General features: G+C 40.9%; 1 protein-coding gene across 1 annotated transcript in view; it reads right to left on the bottom strand.

Annotated features, from left to right (window-relative positions):
* The window catches only part of LOC109914308 (adenylate cyclase 10), a 185,769-nt gene that overhangs the window by 156,692 nt on the left and 2,819 nt on the right, over nucleotides 1-26,258 (bottom strand). Inside the window, exons 3-9 of the mRNA XM_048599218.1 lie at nucleotides 19,183-19,221; nucleotides 18,936-19,079; nucleotides 10,112-10,317; nucleotides 7,858-7,954; nucleotides 7,671-7,759; nucleotides 2,563-2,754; nucleotides 143-261 (exon numbers count right to left, since the gene is read on the bottom strand). Of these exons, the coding sequence (XP_048455175.1) occupies nucleotides 143-261; nucleotides 2,563-2,754; nucleotides 7,671-7,759; nucleotides 7,858-7,954; nucleotides 10,112-10,317; nucleotides 18,936-19,079; nucleotides 19,183-19,221 (886 nt within the window). The remainder of the gene's footprint in view (nucleotides 1-142; nucleotides 262-2,562; nucleotides 2,755-7,670; nucleotides 7,760-7,857; nucleotides 7,955-10,111; nucleotides 10,318-18,935; nucleotides 19,080-19,182; nucleotides 19,222-26,258) is intronic.

Here is a 26,258-nt window from a genome sequence, read left to right on the forward strand (position 1 = left end):
TCTGCTCCTATGATGCTGCTTGGCCTGCTGTGTTCATCCAGCCCTGCACCTTGTTGTCTCGGATTCTCCAGCATCTGCAGTTCCTACTATCTTAGGTTTTCTATGATCTCTCTTGTAAATCTAAGCAATTTTACCTGCTTACCTGACATATCTAAGTTTTTTACAGAATTCATGAACATTATGTGCGCATTGTAAAGCATTAGCACATTCATCTTCTCCTTTGTCACCAGGAAGGCCAAAACAACATAGAAATGTACATCCCTGGAATTAATGAAAACAAAAGGGTAAATTCAGTTATCATAAATTAGCATTTTTTCGCAATTTACCTAGTTCAAGAATCCCCAAACAATGGAAATAGTTCATTTTTATCTACCCTGTCCTTTCCTCTTAATATCTTGAAGACTTCGATTAGATCAGACCTTAATTTTCTAAATTCTGGAGAACATAGGCCTAATTTGTATAATTTCTCCTCATAACAACCCCGGAAGTCCAGGTATCATTCTCACAAACGTTCTTGTAATGAAGCAGTACATGGGCATGGAAGTCTCCAGCTCAGTAGTGATACAGGGCACTGTGCAGAGCTTGGAACACATCCTTCCAGTGTGGGAGTGGTGGCTCCCCATATCAGATCCAGTCATGGTAGACTGCTATGAGATCTGTACTTGCTGCCATACTATGTCAGATTGTTCCCATCATGACTGTGATACCAATGTCCTCCAAAAGATTGCTAGGATGGTAAGGTACCACTTTGTTAGTGGCTGTAGCTCCATGGAGTCCAATCTCTCTTAGAATGACGACCTTCTTCCTTCCACTACTCTACCATTAACCCTTTATGCTGCCTTCCCAATAGTCGTGCCAATGTGTTGGAGTCCAATAAGGAGTGTTCCAGGATCTGAAATACCTTGGAGTCAATCCTGCAAGGCTTATTACAGACTCCCTCATCAGAAGTCAGCAGCCTTTCACCAAGAGTGATACTTGCCTTAGTTATCATTGTATAGGAGTACTAGACTAGTAATAATATCTGGAAGTCAGATAGTAAAAGAATGCATAACGGTATTTTGTTGATTTTGTAGGGAATACTGGATGATTAGATTTATAAATTTGATTTAAGAAAATGCAGTGATGGTCAGTAGAAGAAGGAAGAGTGTAGGTGAATAAGGAATTGACCTTGTACTAAAGGCAAAGGTATGAAATTGGATAACACAGTATGGAGCTGGAGGAACAGAGCAGGCCAGACAGCATTAGAGGAGCAGGAAAGCTGACGTTTCGGGTCGGGACCCTTCTTCAGGAACCGACCCAACCCGACCCGAAACATCAGCTTTCCTTCTCCTCTGATGCTGCCTGGCCTGCTGTGTTCCTCCAACTCCACACTGTGTTATCTCTGACTCCAGCATCCACAGTTCTTACTATCTAAGGTATGAATTGGTTGCCTTGCCCTTCTTTCTTCTCTTGCTCTGCCTCCTTCAGCTGCTCAGCTATGCCTGTATATGTAGGTCTGCTCTCATGATGATATATGGTCAACAAGCAACAGACCACAACTAATCATATCGTGGTTACCTTCTTGTGCTGCAGGGATCCTTCAGAGTTGTCCAGGCACAGAAAGCATTGGTTAAGAAACCCAACAGTCTGGGACAGCACGGTTTTTACTTTACGAGTGCTCCACACAAGTAGGGAGAGGCAGTACTTGGAAGCATGTTTAAAATGTACCATTATCTCACCTCACAAGGATTTGTGCATTATTATTTGGAGATCTAGGCTTGGAATCCAAAACTTTTCACAAAGTCCCTTGAAATACCCTTGTATTTTTCATGTGTTGAACATCTCAGTTATCAATCCTTTCCATGACTACCACACCAAGTAGGTAGGCAAGATGTGAAATACTACATGGGCATCTGTCAGAAGGGTGTAAATGACCTAAAATTTGCATTGAACTGAGATGTACAATTGGGTTCAGAAGCAGATTACCATGAGTGCTGTTTCTGTTCTGATATACTGTCAATCATTACTACCTCCACACAACATGAAGGTATATTTCTGTGACTTGTTCTTCGTCTACAAGCAGCATGACTTGAAAGATGTGTGTACAACAGCCTCCCAGTTAACTTTATCTGTATATCGTCTTGTCTTGAAATAAAGAATCCATGGTGTTTTATTACCAATTCATTTTGTTTACAGTCAAATTCCAATTTTTTGTGTTTACTTGATATGCAACTGTGCAGAACTGAACTGCTTTTGTGTCAATGGATGTAATATGATTGGTACGTCTATGTTGAATCTTCCATTGTACTTCCTCTTAAAGTGGATTTCCAAGTAACTAACTTAAACCAGGTCTAATGACAACTGAATGACAATCTCACACCAAACTGAGTTTTACATTTGGAGAGAATTATTGCCTCATTTATACAATATCACTTTCAGTATTATATATTGGCTGAAGTTGGTGGGGTGGGCATGACGTGGGGGGATGAAAGAAAGGAGCACAAATTTCAGCACAGAGAAGAAATATTTTACGAAGTTGTAACTATATTCAATACATATTACTGCCATCTGCTGGTTACTTACCTTGTCAAACATAAAGACCTTATTTATTCTTCCTCGATAAAGTTTGAATTCATTGTTAATTCCAACGCAACAAGCCTGTATAGATTGGCATTGATGATACATGGTTGCACTTTCCACAAACTGTAGATTCACAAACACCACTGTTGCAGGCCGCATTTCAGACAAATAGTCCAAAGGCACTGCATCATCAATCTATATAAGGAATCCATAATGTTGACTCAGATATGTGATGCATACAGTTAGAGATACAGTTATATAGATTTTTGGATCAGACTCACTGAATTAGCTGATGGATATCATTTGCTTGAATTTTTGAAAGATTATTAACGATCATATTAAACATATTAATATCCATATCCCAAATTAAGCAGTAAAAGACTTTCTAAGATTTAAAAAGATTTTGTTGTAAATTTGTAATTTAGCACAAACACCAGTTTTCACTTTTCGCTTCTGAAATCTATTTCTGTCCAGAAGCCAATTCCCAACTGGGAAGGACCCAGTTTTTCGAAAAAAAAAAGTTTTCTAATCAGTCTGTTCAGAGATGTTATTACATACCTCTGGAGCAGGTTGTGACTTCAACTTAGGCCTCCTCGCTCAGAGGTAGGGACACTACCAATATACCACAAAAATCCAGTTTTTTTGTATTTTTAATCAACTAATCCAGGTATGTTATTGACACACTTCTGGAACAAGTGGGATTTGAACCCAAGCCTTATCATTTGCTTTAGTACACTTTGGAGCTGTATTTCTAACACTGCCAAACTTTAAAAATTAGGGGTGTTTTCGGAGACAAAAGCTCTTGGAAAGAAGTGACAAATTAGACAATTGCTTTACAACTTATTGTGTGAAGGATGTTACTCATAAATGCAAATAACTGACTGGGAAATAGTGACTAGTGACAAAAACAGAATTTGCTGGAAAAGCTCAGCAGGTCTTCCAGTATCTGTGAAGAAAAAAATCACAGTTAGTATTTCAGGTCCGGTGACCCTTCCTCAGAACAGTGACAAGTGAATTTCCAACGAGGTATGTTTGGGTTATGCTAATGATAAATCCTACATCCCTCACTTTTATAAGTAAATCATTAACAGATCTGATAGCAAACTAGACACTTTTTTTTGGAAAAGGGATATTTGATCATCCATGTCTATGTCTATTTGACTCAGACATTTATTTGTCCAAATATTTCATGGATCCCCTTCTTTGTGGAGTGACAAATCTTCAAATATCCTGAAGCATGCTAATCTTTTTATTTGCTGCAATTTATCTATTTGCTGCAATTGCTGAGCCAAAGTTAACTTAAAACTACATTAAGTTTTCTCTGAGATAGCAAGAACTGCAGATGCTGGAGTCAGAGATAACACAATGCGGAACTGAAGGAACACAGCAGGCCAGGCAGCATCAGAGGAGCAGGAACGTTGATGTTTCAGGTCGGGACCCTTCTTCAGAAATGGGAAGGGGGAAGGAAGCTCAGAAGTAAATAGAGGAGGGGCCGGGCTGGGGAAGGAAGGTGGGATGGTGATAGGTGAGTGCAGGTAGAGAGAGGTCGGGATTAGTCAGTCGGTGGGAGGGTCGGATAGGTGGGAGACAAGATGGACAGGTTGTGTCAGGTCAAGGAGGTGGGGATGAGAGGGAAAGTTGGACATGGGATGAGGCTGGTGGGTGGGGAGATTTTAAAACTGGTGAAATCCATGTTTTGGCTTTAGGCTGTAGGCTCCCGAGGCGGAATATGAGGAACTGCATCTCCAGTTTCCGGGTGGCGTCATTGTGACACTGGAGGAGGCCCAGGATGGACATGTCACCCAAGGAATGTGAGGGGGTGTTAAAATAGTTCACAGCCAGAAGGTATTGTCGTTTGTTGTGTACAGAGTGCAGATGCTCTACAAAACGGTCTCCGAGTCTCTGCTTGGTCTTACTGATGTAGAGGAGGCCACATCGGGAGCAGCACGTGCAATAGACCAAGTTGACTGATGCGCAGGTGAACCCCTGTCTGATGTGGAAGGTTTGTTTTGTGCCTTGAATGGAGGTGGATGGTGGGGGGAGCTGTAGGGGCAGGTGAAGCACTTCCTGCGGTTGCAGAGAAAAGTGCCGGGTTGGTGGGATTAGTGGGGAGTGGGGAGTGGGGAGCAGACGAGGGAGTCATGGAGAGAGCGGTCCCTACAAAAGGCCGATGTGGTGGGGAGGGAAATATCTCTTTGGTGTGGGGTCAGATTGTAGGTGGCGGAAGTGACACAGAATGATACATTGGATGTTGAGGTTTGTGGGGTGATATGTGAGGACAAGGGGGATTCTGTCTTTATTTTTGTTAGGGAGAGGGAATGTGATGGCAGAGGTGCGGGAAACGCAAGAGATGCAGTTGAGGGCATTTTCGATCACCGGAGGGGGAAGTTACAGTCCTTGAAATATGAGGACATCTGGGATGTTCGGGAGTGGAACGCCCCATCTTGGGAGCAGACGTGGCAGAGGCAGAGGAATTGGGAGTAGGGGATCGCATTCTTGCAGGAAGGTGGGTGTGAGGAGGTGAAGTCTATGTAGCTGTGGGAGTCGATGGGCTTGAAATAGATGTCGGTTTCGAGGTGGTCACCAGAGATGGAGACAGAGAGGTCCAGGAAAGAGAGAGAGGTATCAGAGATGGACCAGGTGAATTTGAAGCTGGGGTGAAAGGTGTTAGTAAAGTTGATGAACTGTTCAATCTCCTTGTGGGAGCACGAGGCAGCGCCGATACAAGTCATCGATGTAGCGGAGGAAGGGGTGGGGAATAGAGCCAGTGTAGCAGTGGAAGAGGGACTGTTCCATGTATCCTATGAAGAGGCAGGCATAGCTTGGGCCCATGCACGTGCCTATGGCCACCCCCTTAGTCTGTAGGAAGTGGAAGGAGTTAAAGTAGAAGTTTTCTCTGTTGTTTTTACAATAAAAAATAAGATTGATTCTAAAGGTAGTAATTGCACATCTGTAAATCTGCCCTTCAAGGTACAGGCATTCAAGAGGGCATTGAGACATTCATGAGGGCATTGGATGTGTTTTTGGATAGTAATGGTGTGCAGGATATTGAGGAAAAGCAGGGGATAGGCACTAGATAATAGAGCTAGTGCAGACACAATGGGCCAAATGGCCTCCTTCAGCACTGCATTTAGTCTGTGATTCAATAATTTGGAGACCTAAATCTCTCTCTCTCTACAGGCATAATTTGCAAAACTAAATGTGTTAAAAGTTAGTAATTTTTATGAAATTTTATATTGACATATCCTGTTGCACCAATAATAATTTCACGGATTATACAGCATAGGTCAAGATAACTGGCACAGCTAGTACTGCTAGTGTCAAATTGCAAGTACCTTAACTTAACCTTTTAGTCTTTTTTAGCACTTGCTTTCTCAAATCACTTAACCTATTTGCACCAATCACTTTGCATGGTAGTAAATTCCAATGCTAACCACTTTAAGTAAAGACATTTCTCTTTTTCCTTATTGGATTTCTTGTAACTGGACAACCCCTCCCCCTACCCTTCCCAAGTTTTGGGTTCTCCCACAAACGAAAAGTTTCATTACACATCTATTTGGTCAAATCATTCATAATTTTAAAGACCACTATCAGGACTCATCTGAATTTCCTCTTTTCTAAAGAGAAAAACCCCAAATTTCTATTAACTGTAATATCTCAGTTACTGTACCATTCCTTCTTTTTGCATTTTCTCCAGCATTTCTCCAGTGTTTCCCCTGTATTTCTTTCATTGCACAGAGATCAGAGCCGTGGATGGACTCCAAGCAATGCTTCGCTGAGGTTATATGCTAAATGAACACAATTCTCACTACTTTGAGAGCTATCCCTCTAGAAATAAATTCAGTGCTTTCTTAGCCTTTTTACCTTCATTGCTGAATTGCGACATTATTCTTAACAATTTATTCACAAGTATCCCTAGATCCCTTTACTCTACCATTCCATTTAATTTCTTATTTTTACAGCAATGTTATGTTTCTGTTTTTTTATTCTATTTTTCTAACAAAGTGCATCACTTCATATTTAATGAGATCAAAATTCATTGGCCACCTCTACAAGTTTTTAACTTGTCAGGTATTATGATGCAATGTTAGCTATATTTCTCAAATTGGCAACATATGCAAGTTTTGTTCTTGAGTTACTTATTTCTAAATTCACATTATTAATGTAAATTACAGTAACAGCGGCTTTAAAGCTAATACTTAAAGAACAGCAATTTCTGCCTTCCTTTGAAATGATTAACTACACTTTCTCTGTTTTCTTTTTTCAGCCAATTTGCCTACCATTCAGCTATTATCCCCTGTCGCCGAATATTTTCACCTTTATCACAAGCCTATCAAATGACATCTAATCAAAGGCCTTTCCAGCATCCAAGGATATTATATCTTTTTATTAATAAGACTCCAAAAAACCTATATGGTTAGTTAAGCATAATCCAATCTTTCAGAATTCATTCTGACTAATTGTGCACGGCTACAATGCATCATGTGAGCCATTGATTGCACCCAACACTTTTCGGCTAAATAATTTCCTGCACTTATATACACTGACAATAGGCTGAAAACAGAACTTCACTCCCTCAATTTCCACTGCACTCCAAACAATAATGTCTGCCTCAAAATGAAACAATATGGAATATAAGGTTAGGAGTATTTCTTTTCTGTTTAATATAAAGATTTATGGTAGCAGTGAAAAATATATTCTTATGTTTCCAGGCTTTTAGCTGTGGCAAATATTCGTTTATTGTTACTAGTAAGCCTAGCACTCCGCCATGATTTATACTTTTGGCAATTAAAGGAATAACATTGATACACAGAAACCTGTTTTACCTGTTCAGATTAAAAAGACAGAGTAGGAATAAGTCTGAAAACTGTAATTTCTACAGTGCATATATTCATACACTACTGAATAAATCTGATACAGAATTAAAGTTAAATCTTTGAAATCCATTAATTGCTAAAGACATCAAGGTTAACTATTATGGAAGTTAATACATCCAGGACTAGATGGAATGTCAAAAAATGGATACAATTCTTCAAATAAGTTTAACAAAGTTGATTTTGCAATGAATTATGCACGTGAAAAATGATTTGCAACATTTGAAAAATTCATACCTTTAGTAAAACTGTTTTCAGGAGATATTTACGGAGGACAGATTCAAGTTGTACGTTTGGCAATAACTTTGATGTTTTTCTTATTGCCTCTGTAAATGAATCAAAAATCAGCTTCTTATGTCTAATTGAAAGCCCAAATTTGTAGCTAACCAAGCATAGAAAAAAGAAACTATGGAAAAAAACATACTTTTGCTAACACCAACTTCTTGATATTCCAAATGGGTTCCAAAAGATTTTATATAGTCTTCCACTGAAAAGTGAGGGTCCCTTTTAATGTACCGCACCTGTCGTAAAGCATATTTCAAGACGAAAATATCAACTTGCATCATAACACTTATGTCTGTTGACAATTGACTTTTTTTTTTAATATTTCTAGTACATCACTAACCTTAATTGCAAACAGTGTAAGGATAATTTCAAATAAAAGCAAAGCACTGTGTATGAGAGAGATCTGAAATAAAAACAGAAAATACTGGAGAAACTGCAAGTCTGGCAACATCTGTGGAGATAGAAACTGTGTTAATGTTTCAAGTGCAATAATTCCAAAGAATTATATTGAGCTTTGAATGTTAAATCAGTGCCAAACCTTATTGTCTTTGAATAAGTGTTAGTTTCGTCCAGTTTCATGGAGTTGTGGAGGCATCTGGATTACTGAAAGTATTTAAAGAGGTTAACACTTTAGTTTTGAAAAACTGAGTGCAACGAGGAGCCAGAATTAAAGAGGAGTTGTAGCCTGGGGCAGATCAGCAATGACCTTATAGGACGGAAGTGCAGGATTGGGGGGCCAAATGGCCTAGTCTTGCTACTATTTCTGTGTTATTACTTACTCGATCTCTGCTACTGTACCTATCTTCCAACAAGGCTTGGGCTTTATCACTCTATTTCCTGCAACATCTTCCATCTTTCCCTGTCACCCACCCCAACCTCCAACTCCACTAACCCTGCATGTCCTCTGCCTTGCCGACTCACTCGTCCAGGCCACCTCCCCACCTGCATAAAATAACAGCTTTGACTCTCTTTGATCTTGCTTAATACTTGCCTCTCTCTCATTCCATGAGGAAACAGCCCACAATAGGGCAGAAAGAATTAAAGTGGGTGGTGGACTGCCTGACATTTAGCTCCTCACCCTTTATTAAGGAGAGGATCCTGATTCTGATCATCCCAATGGACTGACTTACTGTACCCAAGCTCCTCGACTAGCATCAGAGGCTCCCCTTGACTTACAGTGCCAGGAACCTCTGACTGGAGGTTATCTCCCTTGACTTGACTGAGCACTGCTGGTGGCCATAGCTTTGTATCTGTACTAAACAACATGGTAATACATCAGTACTGGGAGCTTGGTATCTCTAGATGCAGGCCAAAGTGTAAAAAAGGCAACAAAAACAAAGAACACTTCTGAAGAAGGGTCACTGGACCCAAAACGTTAACTCTGTTTTTGCCTTCACAGATGCTGCCAGACCTGCTGAGCTTTTCCAGCAACTTTGTTTTTGTTCCTGATTTACAGCATCCACAGTTCTTTCGGTTTTTATTTGTGTAAAAAGGCAAGGCAGAGATATCCAGGTGGACTGAAACACAGTGAGTGTTATAAGAGCAAACAAGCAATTCAGAGCTGCAGTCTAACCCAGTCTAAGAGTTGGTTTGTGACCCTAAGCACAAAATGTCCTTGCAGCAATATTGCAACAATAGTTGACATTGAACCCTGAGGTTCAGGATTACAGTGCAAAAGCAGACTATGAATGGATTAGTTAGGTGCCATGAAGGTTCTTAGAGGCTGCCACATATCAGACAATATCTGTGGACTCAGGTTGCCTGTGGCTGATGCTCATGGAGCATCCCCTGAGATCATAGAATCTGTACAGTGTGGAAACAGGCCATTCAGCCCATCATCTCCACACTGACCCTCTGAACAGCATCCTGCCCAGACTGACCCCTCCACCCTATCCTTGTAACCCTGCATTTCCTATAGATAGTCCACCTAGCCTGCAAATCACAGGACATTATGGGAAATTTAGTATGGTCAAACCACCAAAGCTGCATGTCTTTGGACTGTGGGAGGAAACCGGAGCACCTGCAGGAAACCCACGCAGACACAGGGGGAATGTGCAAACTCCACACAGATAGTTGCCCAAGGGTGGAAATAAACCCAGGTCCCTGGTGCTGTGAGGCAGCACTGCTGAAAGCTGAACCACCGTGCTGACCTCAATCAATTCGTCAAGTTCTTAACCACAATCACTTAAAATACAGCAACGAAAGCAAGATCAGGCGGCACAAATGGAAATCACTGAAACTCACATTTGGATAGGATATCAGGTCAAACAATTAATTGAAGAATAACAGGTATTTGAAATGTGTAACAAAGTTAAGTAATAAAGACAAAACACACTAAGGTTCTTAAATGATATATTACAAAATGAACTATGCATGAGGAATGTTTTGTTTACCCTCACAGCTCTTTCATTTTCTATCTTTTCAACAACAAGATTTTCTCTATCACACAGCTCCCATGCATTTGGAGATAAAATAATTGTGTTAGCTGAAGCAAGTCCTTCAGCTTTCCGAACTTCATCTACTGCTCGACCGATCAATGCATAATAGCGAGATTCTTCATCACCCATTACTATTTTGGAAAGCTTTCCTGCTGAAATACCTGGAAGAAAAATGCACATTGAATAGCAACCTCCCATTCATTACTGATTTCCAGAAATGCACTAACTTCACAAAGTCACAAATGGCGCTGAATATTATACAATCATCAGCGAACATCTCCACTTTTGACCTTATGATGGACAGTGATCGAAAATGCCCTCAACCGTATCTCTTGCGTTTCCAACACTTCGTTTCCAACACTTCTGCCCTCACAACTCCTCCCCCCAACAAAAATAAAGACAAAATCCCTCTTGTCCTCACATCCCCACCAACCTCCGCATCCAATGTATCTTCTCCGGCACTTCCGCCACCTACAATCTGACCCCACAACCGAAGATATATTTCCCTCCCCACCCATATCTGCCTTTCATAGGGACTGCTCTCTCCATGAATCCCTCGTCCGCTCCACATTCCCCACCATTCCCACCACCGCTGGCACCTTTCGCTGCAACCACAGGAAGTGCTACACCTGCCCCTACACCTCCCCCCTCACCTCCATTCAAGGCACAAAACAAACCTTTCATATCAGACAGGGGTTCATCTGCACATCCGTCAACTTGGTCTATTGCATCCGCTGCTCCCGATGTGGCCTCCTCTATATCAGTGAGACCAAGCGGAGGCTCGAAAACCATTTTGTAGAGCAATTGCACTCTGTTTGCAACAAACGACAACACCTTCCAGTCGCTAACCATTTTAACTCCCCCTCCCACTCCCTGGATGACACGTTCATCCTGGGCCTCCTCCTGTGTCACAATGATACCACCTGCAAACTGGAGGAGCAGTACCTCATATTCCACCTTGAGAGCATACAGCCCGATGGCCTAAATGTGGATTTTACCAGTTTCAAAATCTCCCCACTCCCGGCCTCATCCCATGACCAACCCTCCCTCTCATCCCCGCCTCCTTGACCTGACACAACCTGTCCATCTTTTCTCCCACACATCCCCTCCTCCCACCTCTCTGACCAATCCCGACCACTGCCTACCTGCACTCACCTATCACCATCCAACCTACCTTCCCCAGCCCCACCCCTCCTCTCTCTATTTACTTCTGCACTCCTTTCCTCCTCCCCAATTCTGAAGAAGTGTCCCGACCCGAAACATCAACTTCCCTGCTCCTCTGATGCTGCCTGGCCTGATGAGTTCCTCCAGCTCCACACCTTGTTATCCATTGATGAATCAAGTTGGGCCTAGGACATTACCCTGAGCAATTCCTGCACTGAAGCCCTTCAGCTGAGATGACTGACCTCCACAAATTTGTGCCTGACATGACTCCAACCAGCAGAAAAAATTCCCCTGATTCCCACTGACTCCAATGTTGCTAGGTCTCTTTGATGCCACACTCAATCAAGTGCTCCACTGAAGTAAAAGATTAGTCACTCTTGCTTCACCCCTGGCCCTAGGCAGTAATTAGGTCAGGAGCTGAGTAGCTCTGGTGGAACTCAACATTGTGAGTGAACAGGTTATTGCTATGCAACTGCTACTTTATGGCACTGCCAGTGACCTGTTTCATCAACTTATTGGTGCTGAAACCAGGAATCTCTGGCTCAGAGACCAGGAAGCCATTCACATTGAAAATGATCGGTTTAAAGCCTTCAAACAGTGAAACTAAATAGCTGTTGATCTGCCGATGCGAAAGCTTGAGTTCGCAACTTCGTAAGAGAGCCCACTTTCATTGCTTCATGGGTGATTTGCCACTACCTGCAATGTAACTTACCTATCCGTGTAACTTGTGGGAGATGGTGGCATAGTGGTGATGTCACTGGACTGGTAATCAAGAAACTCAGGTATGACGAAATGTGCCTTTAAGAGGGATTTGTTTCTGTTCTCTTAACTCTTGAATGGGCGTGTTGAAAACCTTGCGTTTGCTCCATGGAAGGCAGAATAAATAGCTTTAGGTTTTATTTTAAATTTGACTAAAGGAGCATGAGTGGGTGGAGTTAGGCTCACACAGACCTAGAGTTTTGGCTTGCAGTTGGTGAATTTGGGGTTTTGGAGTTGAAGCTGTTACTTACAGCTCTCTCTCTCTCTGCTGTTTCAAACAGCTTGCGTTCTCTTTCCACTGCTAGATTCAATCTGTCGGTGTTCCTTCTCCTGGATTGAAGGAGAGCAAGTGGGGGAAACCTGTTTTGCTGAATTTGCCTTTGCCAAGGGTGTGTTTATGGCATGCTGCTATATTGGAAAAGTTGATGAGTAGTAGTTAAAATGTGTATCATTTTGTTAACTATTTCGATAGAGCTAAAGTTATGCCAATTCTTCTCTTTTTGCTTGTGTTTTAACCATGGTGTCAGAATAAAGTGTGTTTTGCTTAGAGCCTAGTAAGTTGACCAATCAAATCACATCTGGAATGCAACGCATTAGACATTGCCTGTAAATAGGATAAAAGTTAAGGTCTAAGCTACCTTGTTGATATATTTTGGGGGTGTTTGGTCTGGTCCATAACAAATGGGGGGCTCTTGTCAGGCTCAAAATCTTTGATTCCAGTTTGCATGTAGAATTACCGGACTCAAAGACAATGAGTGGTGAGTGTCAGTGTTCTCTTTTCAGGTGTTGCATTTGGTTGATTTAAATAAGGTGTGCCTTGTGTAAACACGGCTTTCAGTGGTTTCCTGGGTGTGGAAGAAGTCACTTGGGGTGGTTTACAGAAGGTAAGGGAAAGATTTTGGAATTGGTGGCAAAGCTGGCATTGAGTTTGCCTGTGCCCATGAGGAAAGGAGGGATGATTGCAGCAATAGCTCAGCACTTACAATTGCCAGAAATGCAGTTGGAATCAATGGAAACGGCTAAATTTCAATTACAAATGAAGCAGCTTGAAGTAAAGGCGAAAGCAAAAGAGAGAGAGAGAGATAACTGCAGCGGAACAAAGGGTAAAAGAATTAAGACAGCTTGAATATGAAAAGGAAAATAAAACAGTTTGAGTTATGATTGAAAGGAAGAAAGGGAGAACTTTTGAATACCTGAAGGTAGAACTGAAAAGTGAAAGTCAACTTAAAATGGCAGTGGCTGAGACAGAAGGTGGGATTACCAATGAGGAACAAAAACAAAGTTGCTGGAAAAACTCAGCAGGTCTGGCAGCATCTGTGAAGGGAAAAACAGAGTTAACGTTTCAGGTCCAGTGACCTTTCCTCAGAACTGATGGTGGCTGGGAAAACTTCAGTTTATATGCAGAAAAAAAGGGAGGGGAATGGGGTAGGGAGTAACCGATGGGATAGGGCCTAAAGAGAGAGAAGAGCAGTTGGACAGACAAAGAGTTGATAACCATCAGGCTGGGAGGGTGAATCATTGTTAATGGGGACTATTAGTGACTAATAACAGGTAGTGTGTAATGGCAGGCTATGTGGTAACAAGGACAGTGATAAGGACAGTGATGGAGAACAATGCCATCATAGCCAAAGACCTGGTGGGGATTTGTTCAAATATGTCCAAGTTGCCTAGGTTTGATGAGAAGGCTATAGAAGTCTTTTTCATTTCATTTGAGAAAGTGGCTAACAAGTGAAATGTCCGGTGACCATGTGGGTATTGTTGATTCAAACAAAGTTGGTAGGTAGAGCTAGTAAGGTGATTGCATCACTGTCAGAGGAGGTGTCTGGGGAGAATGATGAGGTGAAGAAAAGCCATTTTAAGTGCATGTGAACCAGTGGCAGAAGCCTACAGGCAACTTAGTTCTCAGAATCTTAAGGAGGGAACCTGGTCAAATGTACACAGAGTTTGAAAGGCTCAAACAAAGTAGCTTTGATAGATGGATGAGGGCAGTGAAAATAGATTAAACATATGACACTCTTACAGAGGTGTATTTTAGAGGTGTTCAAAACTTCACTTCCTGAAGTAGTGAGAAATCATGTTGAAGAACAGAGAGTTAAGACTGCAAGGTTAGCAACTGAAATGACAGATGATATGAACTTCATACATCAATAAATAAATAATTCATAAATCAACATTTGGCTTCCAACATCAATTTCAATCTGTGAGGGATGGAAACTGGGGAAAACAGAAATCCTCGGATGGTAAAGGAAATGGTGATCACAGTGAAGAAAGTAAAGATAGTTTATCATAGGGTAAAAAGGAAACCCAGGAAGGGGAGAGAGAAGTGAAAAAGCTCAGGTGTTTTCACTGGAATAAAGTAAGACGCACAATGTCGCCATGTTGGTGGTTTAGAAAAAGCACTGAGAAGACGGATGTGGGAAAAAAAGATAAGCCAATAGGTTTTGTTAAAATAGTACAGGAAAGCACAGGGGAAGCTAAAAAGCTGAAAAAGAATGTACAGCCTGGTCAGAGGTTAGTTGAGAAGAAAGCACCAGGTCTCTTTAAAGAATTTATCTGTGTGGATAAGGTTTACTCATGTGTGACAGAAGGAGTAGGTAAAGAAATAAAGAATTTAAGAGATAGGGGAGCATATGAGGAGATATGTAATTCAGAAGGAGTAATGCCAGAAAAGATGGTAATATGTAGGAGAGCATTTCGGTGATAGTGATCACAACTCCCTGACCTTTACTACAGTCATGGAGAGGGATAGGAGTACACGGTATGGGAAAGTATTTAATTGGGGGAGGGGGCATTACAATGCTATTAGGCAAGAACTATGGAGCACCAACTGGGATCAGATGTTCTCAGGGAAATGCACGACAGAAATGTGAAGGTTGTTTAGGGAGCAGTTGCTACAAATACTGGATAGGTTTGTCCCACTGAGGCAAGGAAAGGATGGTAAGGTGAAGGAACCTTGGATGACAAGACATGTGGAACACCTAATCAAGTGGAAGAAGGAAGCTTACTTAAGATTGAAGAAGCAAGGATCGGACAGGGCTCTAGAGGTCTACAAGTTAGCCAGGAAGAAACTGAAAAATGGACTGAGGAGAGCTGGAAGCGGGTATGAAAAAACCTTGGCGGGTAGGATTAAGGAAAACCACAAGGCGTTCGATGCTTATGTAAGGAACAAGAGGATGACCAGAGTGAGGGTAGGGCTAATCAGGGATAGTGGAGGGAGCTTGTGCATGGAGTCAGAGGAGGTAGGGGAGGTCCTTAATGAATACTTTGCCTCGGCATGCACCAGTAAGAGGGACCTTGACGTTTGTGAGGACAGCATGAAACAGGCAGATATGCTCGAACAGGTTGATGTTAGGAAGGAGAATGTGCTAGAAATTTTGAATAATATGAGGGATAGATAAGTCCCCTGGGCCGGACAGGATATACCCAAGGTTACTACGGGAAGCGAGGGAAGAGATTGCTGCGTCTTTGGCAATGATCTTTGCGTCCTCACTGTCCACTGGAGTAGTACTAGAAGATTGGAGAGTGACAAACATCATTCCCTTGTTCAAGAAAGGGAATACGGATAATCCTGGAAATTACAGACCAGTCAGTCTTACTTCTGTGGTGGGCAAATTATTGGAGAGGATTCTGAGAGATAGTATTTATGATTATTTGGAAAAGCACAGTTTGATTAGAAATAGTCAGCATGGCTTTCTGAGGGGCAGGTCATGCCTCACAAGCATTATTAAATTCTTTGAGGATGTGACAAAACACATCGATGAAGGTAGAGCAGTGAATGTGGTGTATATGGATTTTAGCAAGGCATTCGGTAAGGTTCCACATGGTAGGCTCATTCAGAAAGCAAGGAGGCATGGGATTCAGGGAAATTTCGCTGTCTGGATACAAAACTGGCTGTCCAATAGAAGACAGAGGGTGGCAGTGGATGGAAAGTATTCAGCCTGGAGCTCGGTGACCAGTGGTGTTCCGCAGGGATCTGTTCTGGGACCTCTGCTCTTTGTGATCTTTATAAATGACTTGGATGAGGAAGTGGAAGGGTGGGTTAGTAAGTTTGCCGATGACACAAAGGTTGGTGGAATTGTGGATAGTGTGGAGGGCTGTTATAGGTTGCAACGGGACATTGACAGGATGCAGAGCCGGGCAAAGAAGTAGCAGAAGGAATTCAACCCAGACAAATGTGAAGTGATTCATTTCGGAAGGTCGAATTTGAATGCAGAATACAGGGTTAGTGGCAGGATTCTCGGCAGTATGGAGGAACAGAGGGATCTTGGGGTCCACGTCCATAGATCCCTCAAAGTCGCTACCCAAGTTGATAGGATTGTAAAGAAGGTGTATTTTGTGTTGGCTTTCATTGGTAGAGGAATTGAGTTTAAGAGCCGTGAGGTCATGCTGCAGTTCTATAAAACCCTGGTTAGACCACACTTGGAATATTGTGTTCAGTTCTGGTCACCTCATTAAAGGAAAGGCGTGAAGTTTTAGAGACGATGCAGAGGAGATTTACCAGGATGTTGCCTGGACTGGAGGGCAGGTCTTATGAGGAAAGGTTGAGGGAGCTAGGGTTTTTCTCATTGGAACGAAGAAGGATGAGAGGTGACTTGATAGAGGTATACAAGATGATGAGAGGCATAGATAGAGTGGATAGTCAGAGACTTCTTCCCAGGGTGGAAATGAGTATTACAAGGAGGCATAATTTTAAAGTGATTGGAGGAAGGTATAGGGGAATGTTACAGGTAGGTTCTTCACACAGAGAGTGGTGGGCGTGTGGAATGCGCTGCCGGTAGTGGTAGTGGAATCAGATACTTTAGAGACTTTTAAGCGACTCTTGGATAGGCACATGGATGATAGTAAAATGTGGGGTATGCAGGGTAGTTTGATCTTAGGATAATAGGTCGGCACGACCTCGCGGGCCAAAGGGCCTGTACTGTGCTGTATTGTTCTATGTTCTATGTTCTATGTGGAATTCATGGTGACAAGAACAGTGTTCCACTGTATAAGGTGAGGGTGGAGAGTCCGGTGAAAAGTGGTGAAGCGGTGGTAGGAGTAAAAAAGAAATTCTCAGTTCAGGAAATACCGTTTATCCTCACTAATGATACAACTGGTTCACAGGTTGGAGTGATGCCCACTGTGGTTGAAAATCTAGTGGAAAATCAGACAACTGAGGTGTTTCAGGAAGTATATCCTGGGATTTGCCCTGACTGTGTGGTAACAAGATCACAAAGCCACTGGTTGAAAGAGGAGAAATCAAAGAGAGCTGAAGTTCAATTATCAGAAACTATGTTTGATCAAATGGTTAAGAAACAAAAAAGAACAGGTGGAGGACAAAGTGGATACTTTTAGTTCAGAGAAGTTAGCTGAATTACACCAGAAAGAGGAAAGACTAAAACAGTTGTATCAAAAAGCATAAACAGAAGAATCTGAGTGTATCCCAGAACGTTACGATCTTAAAAATGAAGTCTTGATGAGGAAATGGAGACCGTCAAATATACAGGCAGATGAAAAATAGGCAAAAGTTCAACAAGTTGTACGACTGATGGGTTACAACAAGGAGGTGTTGCGAGTAGCACATGAATTACAAGTAGGAGGTCATTTGGGAGCAAGGAAAACTCAAGCCAAAATACAAACACATTTTTATTGGCCTGGAGTACATAAAGATATGGTGGAATTTTGCCGGACATGTCACACCTGTCAGGTTGTAGGAAAACCTCAAGCAGTGATAAAAGAAGAACCATTAATACCCCTCTTCTAGCATTTCAGGAACCTTTTGTAAGTGTGCATCAGTATTTGTCAACCATAATGGATGTGCCTCCTAGATTTCCAGAGGCCTTTCCATGACACAGTTGCATGGCCTGAAGGATTATCTAAGAGCTACTCAAACTTTTAACTAGATGCGGACTACCCATAGAGATACAATCGGATCAAGGGTCAAATTTGACATCAAAATTATTCAAGGAAGATACAAATTCAAATCCACCGTGTACCATCTAGAATTGCAGGCAATACTAGGACAGTGGCATCAAACTTTAAAAGTCATAGTGAGGGCTTATAATCAAGACTATCCAGAGGGCTGGGATAAAGGAATTCCATTTGTACCTTTTATAATTATGCATACACCTAATGAACCAACCAAATTCAGTCCATTTGAATTTGCTTTAGACCATGAGGTGAGAGGGCCAATGAAATTAATTAAGGAGAAATTGATAAGTCAGTTTTCAGAGACTACATATTTGGACTATGTGTCAAATTTTAGGGAGAGAGTAAATAGAGCAGGTGAGATTACTAGACAGCATTTAAGAGTAGCACAGCACGTGATGAAACAAGAAGCAGTCAAGAGAACAAAAATTTGTAATTTTGTTAATGGAGATAAAGTGTTAGTGTTAGTCCCGGGGTGTTTTTATATTTAAGACAGAGATAGATAGGTTATTGATTGTTAAAAGGATTAAGGGTCACAGGGAGAGGGCAGCACAATGGGGTTGAGAAACATATCAATCATGATCGAATGGCGGAGCAGTCTCAATAGGGAGAATGGCCTAATTCTGCTCCTATGTCTTAGAACATAGAACATAGAATATTACAGCGCAGTTTGTGGTCTTAATGGAAAATTCCCTTTGCATTTTAGAAACTAAGTTACTTTAATAAGCAAAAAGTAACAGATATAGTTGATTCAAAAATATTTTAAGAACTAAGAGTACAAAATTCAAGCTCAAGTATTAACAAAAATATCATGTGCTTATGAATCAGGTTTAACAATCAATAACCTATCTGTTGCTGTTTGTTCTAACACACAGTTCCAAATTCACTGCAATAGATAAATTGAATAGGACAAGATTACAACAGCTGCTGATGAACACTTAGTAATTACCTATTTTCACTCTGAGTTTGACTCCGACTTCAGTTTCCTTGTTATCACATTTATCCTGGATATTTAGACTACATTTTACAGCTAAAGTAAGAATTTCACTCAGTTCTTTCCTTCTCTCTCTCCATAGTGCCAACATTGCATCACCTGTGGGAAAGAAAATGGTCATGCATAGTGTTAAACAATTACTTTGTTTTGCATCCTTCTAAATTAAATATTAATTGCAATATGGCAATTTACAACTTCTTACCTGCATAGTTTACAATATCTCCCCCTGCTCGAAGAATATCTAAATGAAATTACAATTGCTCAGAATTATTTAGTTATCATGGAAGTGAAATAAATTTAAACTGAATGGATATAAACAATTCTATATAATTTAAAGTTTATATTACTATATTAGAGGTGGGATTATTTTCTGCATTGTGGCATATCTTGTATAAGTTAAAATGGGTGTTTACAGGTTACCATCTGAAAACCATCACTAATTTTTTTTTCTGGATTATCCTTAAAAAACTGCACTCTTAGAAATGGACAAAGGCAGAGAGAGAGCACTGTCAAATTCTACAGATGGCCAGTTACCACAGGTGTAAGAATCAATTGATGAAATACATTTGACACCAATCCCTATGCAATGAGGCTACAGTAGCTGGCAATCATGGGTGTGCATACCAAAACTGAGCAATTGAGCACGCTCCTTCTGGAAGAAAGGAAGCTTTTTTGTCAGATGGAGGCCTCATGGAGAGAGATAGCTAGGTGAAGAATTTCCTCAACCAGATGTGAACCACAGGCTCAACTCCTTGTCAATAGATTGTTTACCTAGTTTAACCTTAAATTGTTTTTATGTTTATAAAGATCTGATGCTAGTGGGATGAAGAATTCCTACTTCATGATCTTCAGTTCGTCCATGCGCTTAAATCTCATGTTATACCAATACATGTAAATTTTACAATAGGAAGAGCTTTCATTCTACGAATGGTCAGCTAATCTTCCTCTGAAAAATTAGCTTATCATGAATATCAGTGTTCTGTTGTCTGAATGTTACAACACACTACCTTTAATTCAATTACTGTAATAAATCTCACAATCTAATACTGAAAAAATTACTTACATTTTCTTGAACGTAGCAACCAAAATAAGGCCCCTCAAGTAATCAAGTTGAGTCTGCCAACTCAGTTTAGCCATTCCCCGGATTAATGGGGATATTAGCTAATTATCCAAACAACACTACCTATCTCACAATGTCCAGGTTTTGATCCCTGTACTGTGTTATTCTCTGGAGTCCGATTACTAAAGAATCCTGAAGTTGAATTCCTATTGGTTCATCTGTCTTGTGAAGGTTCTGATGTGATATTATTGACGTTCTTACATATCCATTCATCCACAACATTGATTACACTTCTGAGTCATCAAGTCTGTACCTTGCCTTCTTATAAGAGTAGTTTCCTTGTTCCTTGTCACATTCGGTACTAATTGTCTGTTTAAAACACAACTTTCCCGCAATTAACACTTTTACCTCAGGATACTCCTTCTACAGGCAGTCTTAATTGCCCATTTCCTATAAGGCAGCAGATTATCAAGCAGTGTTACCATCTCTCTCCCCGGAAACAGCTAGTTTATATTGCTTCAACTCCTTCTTCCCACAGATGGTTCATTGGTGTGTTGTTTTCAATTCCTTTGTAACAGTTTCTCCATGTCCCTTTCATCCCAGGAAACAGTTTATTCCAGAAAGAATTATTTATGTTTCTTTCAATCCCTGAATAGTTATTAAAGTTTTGACATTTAGTGTCGCAATTTGATGTCATGAAAGCTACCACATACCACAACGCTTGCAATCCATTAAATTAGCTGTCATATTTCAGAGTAATGTAGAATTGTTGAACAGGTTTAAGAGCTTATGATGTCTCTAAGGTTGCTGCAGGCACAAGACGATAACAGACACAATGTAGTCATGCCATTGCAATATCACACAGCAGACCGAAGGAAGCAGTCATATTTCAGATCTGTAGGTAAATTTGTTGAAGCCTTGAAATACAAAGTTGAACCCCAGATGTGAGTTAAAATTGACCACTCTTGATATCAAGGCAGCATTTGACCAAGTATGACATTAATTCCCCCCCAATTCACACATCACTGGAGTTATATTATCATTCATTCACTGTCACTCGATCAAAATCTCTGAAATACCTAACAGAGTTGTGGGTGTTTCTATGTGCTATGGGCTGGAGCAGTTCAGGAAGGTAGTTCACAACCACATTCTTCAGGTCAATTAGTGACGGGCAATAAATACTTGCCCAGTCAGCGATGGCCACATCCCATGAACAAACAAAAAAAAAACCCAATAAGAAATCAAGAATGCCTATGGCACAATACTTTCATGAAGAAAGGTTTGTTGCTTGTAGCAACTGATGGTATTGACATTGGATGAGAAAGAGAATTCTCCTTTTTTTGAGATAACATAGTGTGGAGCTGGATGAACACAGCAGGCCAGGCAGCATCAGAGGAGCAGGAAAGTTGATGTTTCGGGTCAGGATCTGGAGTTCTTACTATCTCCCTTTTTTTTGAAGTTTTTTTCAGTGTTGGAGCTGATTTCCTCAATTTCTTGGAGCAGTAATTTTTTTTTTGTAAGTTTTTGCTTTGTTTTTGGACCATTAGAAAAAAATCAAAAACAATACTTTAAGTAAGAGGAAAGAGAGAGTGCAAGAGTTTCGAGAGAGCCACATGGGAAAACAACTGTGGAGTTCAGCAAAAAAATCCTAGCCAACTCTCTACCTTCACAAGTGACTGATTGTGAAGTTACAAGCAAAGATATAAAAGGGACCTAAGGGACAACTTTTTCACACAGAGGCTGGTGCATGTATGGAATGAGTTGCCGGAAGAAGTGGTGAAGGCTGGTATAATTACACCACTTAGTTGAGAAAGATATGGGCCAAATGGGACTAGATTAATTTAGAATATTTGGTCGGCATGGACGAGTTAGACCGGAAAGTCTGTTTCCGTACTGTACAGCTCTATGACTCTATGATTATGACACCTGTTCCCCGAAAAATAGGAAGTTGAACAGACAGGAAGCCTGTGGCCAACAAAACGCATGCACCGCTGACAGTCCAGTGGTTTTGGTAAATAAAAGTTGAATACAATAATTTAAGTTATTCCATACCCATTCCAGATTTTCCCTTTTTCACCTGTGCACAGTCTCTCACTAAAAAACTAATTTTTGCCACGTTTCTTCATAAAACAGAAAGATTGATTTCTCTCAGTATCATCCAAACTTCCTACAAGTGAAAAACAGTAAAGATGTACTCAGAGCCCGTACTAACATGATTTCCTCCCAGTATGAAAAACTGTTACGACTTGAAGCAGTCTCCATGGAAGCTGAGGAAACAGGGAGAGAAATGTTTTAGAGATATCAGCACAGCATCTCCAACCGTCTTTTTGAAAAAGAAAGCAGTTCCTGGCCCAGATTTGAACAACTCTCATACGTAAACATGAAAGTAATGTGAATCGCTCCTTGTGCCCCTCTTAGTTTCACTTCCCAGCCTGTTTTAAGTTATGGCTGTGCCACTTGATTAGAGCAGGAATGTTCTTTTTAAGGTTAACTTTTGTTTGGTTAAATTACTATCCCTTTATCCTGAAGTATTGTGCCAATTTAAACTTTCCCTTTTCTCGAAAGGATTTTTGGTTTTGACTCACAGAATGCTGTTACGACCCAAGATTGCCATAAAAGTTATGATCAAATCAAAGTAGGCAAAGTCCCCAATTTACCTATCTGTCAGAATCCAGTTAACAGAAAACACTGATCACGTTCTCGTACATATCAAGAATTACTGTTTATTACAAATAAGTAAATTCTCATTTCAAGTAAACAGCATGGAACTATCAATGACTGGGTGACACTCTAACTCCCTTTTAAAGCCTTTACATATGCACTTTGATAGACACAGACAAACACAAAAAAATTGGTTATATGGGTGGACAGTTGAATAGCAACAGTCCACAGGGTTTGCTGAGATGATCCTTTTTCTTGCCAACGCTTTATGTTGCTCAAACTCCTTTCTCCATTGTCACTTCTTTACAGAAGGCACACGGCAATTCGTAAACTAATTACAAAGTTTCTTCATTACTAGTTAAGGGCAACAACTTTCTTCAGATTTAGATATTTTACTGCAAAAAGAGACACACCACCTGTCTTCCAAGAGGCTTTCTTACTGTATCATCACATGCACAAGCTGTTCAGCTACCCAGGAACCAGTCAAAGAGACGTTGCCAGGCTGATGATCTTTGGCACCCATGACTGATCACAATTTCACAAACCAATTGGCTACTTGTTGTGAGCCAAATCCCATTCTGCATACACCCCCTGCTTCTGGATCACCTGCAAACAGCTTCCGCCACTACTTAAATAAAGCAGCAGGGCAAACACCATGCACAATGAGTTTCGATAACTTGTTTTTAAAAGTGTGGCATTTTAGTCAGTCATTAGGGATAAAGGATGTAAAATGACTTTGTCTTTGCGATGCTTAATGTTTCATCAGTTCACTTACTCAACTCAGGCTGGGGGCCGCTTTCAAGGACCACCACCTCTCACAATGCATTCTCAAACTCTAGTTTGGAGGCGCAAGCCTCTTCTGTTTCTGCATATTTTCTATCAGGTCTGAAATGCCTTCTGTGTCATTTTAGAAAGTATTCTTCTGTATTGAGTATTGCCACAAGGTTATGGGATTTGTTATTGACAGTATCTATTTCTCTTGAGATCCACTGGGTCACCAGCTGCTTTTCCTCTGCTTTTTTTGTTTGAAACTCTAAATTGAATTTTTCTTTATTGGCTTCATTTATAGACAGTGTTGGTCACCACTGATGGCTATATTATGGCAGAAGTTTTCCGCTGTCACTAGGTTGTGTATGAATTCCTTCAAGTCCAAAATGGTCTCATGTAGATGAGGATATCCACTCTTCTGGTCTAATGAGACAAGACTTTCTGAGTAAACAATATGAAGTTTGTTATACTACTGCAACATATAACACTACAGAGACTATTAACAACACACTAGCCCTAGGTCTGCCTCCTCCCGGCTCCTTATTTACTCTGTCTAAATCTCTGTGACACCACAGTGGGTGTTGCTTACTGCACGCAATCAAGTATTAAGTGTTTTAAACACTTTCAGACACATATACAACAAATGACACACTACAGATTGAGAATATTTTCATGATTCCAGTAGCCCCATGGTGCTGAGTACAAGATTAAAGGTGCTGTCACCAGTGAAAAACTGCCATCAGCTCTTGCAAACCTGACCGGGCTGCCATTCTACTATTCATGTTTTTCGAAGTCCGTCTTCAACTGTCTTTATACTTAGTCATCTCTTTGCATGTTACCATCTCCAGAGCGTTCAGCAAGCCAAAGGGTCCTCCAGACTTGGGTAATGTTTTTTTTCCTAATTATTCATCATCACAAACCAACCTCGCAGCATCTCTATGAGATTAATGCTATATAACAGTCGCTATTTTAAAAATTAGCTTCCCAAAACTTAGAACCCTGTTAAAAGTTATGAGTCCCCCCTTTCCAATGGAGAAACAGAAATCTATTTCTCCCAGTCTAAAGTCTTCGTTCTCATTAGCGGTCCTGTTACATTCAATGACTATCCTTCTTATTTAACTGTTTTAATATTCATTCATAGGATGTGGACATCGCCGGATGGGCCAGAATTTATTGCCCCTCGTTAATTGATCTAAAGAAGATGGTGGTGAGCTGACTTCTAAAACCATTACACTTCATGGGGTGTAGGAGCATCCACAATGTTGTCAGAAAGGAACCTCTAGGACTTCACATAGCAACAATAAAGAAATAACGAAACAGTTCCAACTCAGAATGTTGCGTGATGCAGGTGATCGTGTTCCTACGTATCCATTGACCTTGTCCTTTTAAATGGTAGCAGACAAAGGTTTGCAAGGTGCTGTCTATAGAACCTGTCTATAGAATCTTGTAGATGGTTCACTGTTGCCAATGGCTGTCGGTAGTGAAGGGAGTGAATGATGAAGGTGGTGAATGGGTTGCTTTGTCCTAGATGGTGTCAAGCTTTTTCAGTGCTGTTGGAACTGCATTCATCCAGTGAACTGAGGAATATTCCATCATATTCCTTTTAGATAGTGGACAGAATTTAGGGACTCAGGAGGTGAGTTACTGATCACAGAATTCCTACCCTGCTCTTGTCGCCATTGTGTTTTTATGGCTAATCCAATCCAGTTTCTGATCGATGAACCCCCAGAAAACTGATAAATAATTCCTTGTGACTGCCCCTGTGTTGTGTCCAGCATATGGTGGAGGTGATGAGGAAGTGACTGGGGGCAGAAAAAACAATTTCTCTGGAAATCCCTTTAATTAAATGGTTAATTAAAGTAGTTGACCACACTCTGAAAGAAAGGATTAGAAGAAAAAGAGGGGCATTGCACGAAAGTGTCTTGAACTGCAAGATGATGGCAGTACTTTAAAAAACACATAAAACTGAGAAGAGTTCTGTTAAGCTCTAATCTGTCAACTTGTTCCAACTTGCTGAGGATGTGACCAGTAGAATGGACAAGGGTGAATCAGTAGGTTTTGTGTATCTGGACTTTCAAAGGCTTTTGACAAGGTTCTACACAAAAGACTAGTAAGCAAAATTCGGATGGATTCAGAATTGGCTTACCCATAGAAGACAGAGGGTATTGGTGGAAGCGTGTTCTTCAGGCTGGAGGTCAGTGATTGGTGGTGTTTCGCAGGGATCCATACTAGGACCTCTGCTATTTATGATATATTTAAATGACTTGGATGAAATGCAGACGGGTGGGTCAGTGATTTTGCAGGCAATACAAAGATCAGTGGAGTTGTGGATAGTGTAGAAGGTTGTCAAAGGATACAGCAGGATATTGATCAGTTGCAGATATGGATGGAGAAATTGTAGATGGAATTTAATCCGGGTAAGTGTGAGGTGCTGCACTTTGGGAGATCAAATGTTGAGGAAAAGTATACAGATAATGGCAGGACTCTGAACAGCATTGATTGGGGTTCAAGTCCATAGCTCCCTGAAAGTAGCCATGCAAGTAGATAGGGTGGGAAAGCAGGCGTATAGCATGCTTGCTTTCTTGGTCGGTGACTTGAGTACAAGAGTCAGGATGTCATGTTACAGCTTTATAAGACTTTGGTTAGGCCATACTTAGAGCATTGCATTCAATTCTAGTTGCCACATTTCAGGAAGGATGTGGAGGCTTTGGAGCGAGCGCAGAAGAGGTTTACCAGGATGCTGATATAACAAGGTGTAGAGCTGGATGAACACAGCAGGCCAAGCAGTA

The sequence above is a fragment of the Rhincodon typus genome, chromosome 7 (genome assembly GCF_021869965.1).
Source record: "Rhincodon typus isolate 14 chromosome 7, sRhiTyp1.1, whole genome shotgun sequence".
In the NCBI taxonomy this organism is placed as follows: domain Eukaryota; kingdom Metazoa; phylum Chordata; class Chondrichthyes; order Orectolobiformes; family Rhincodontidae; genus Rhincodon; species Rhincodon typus.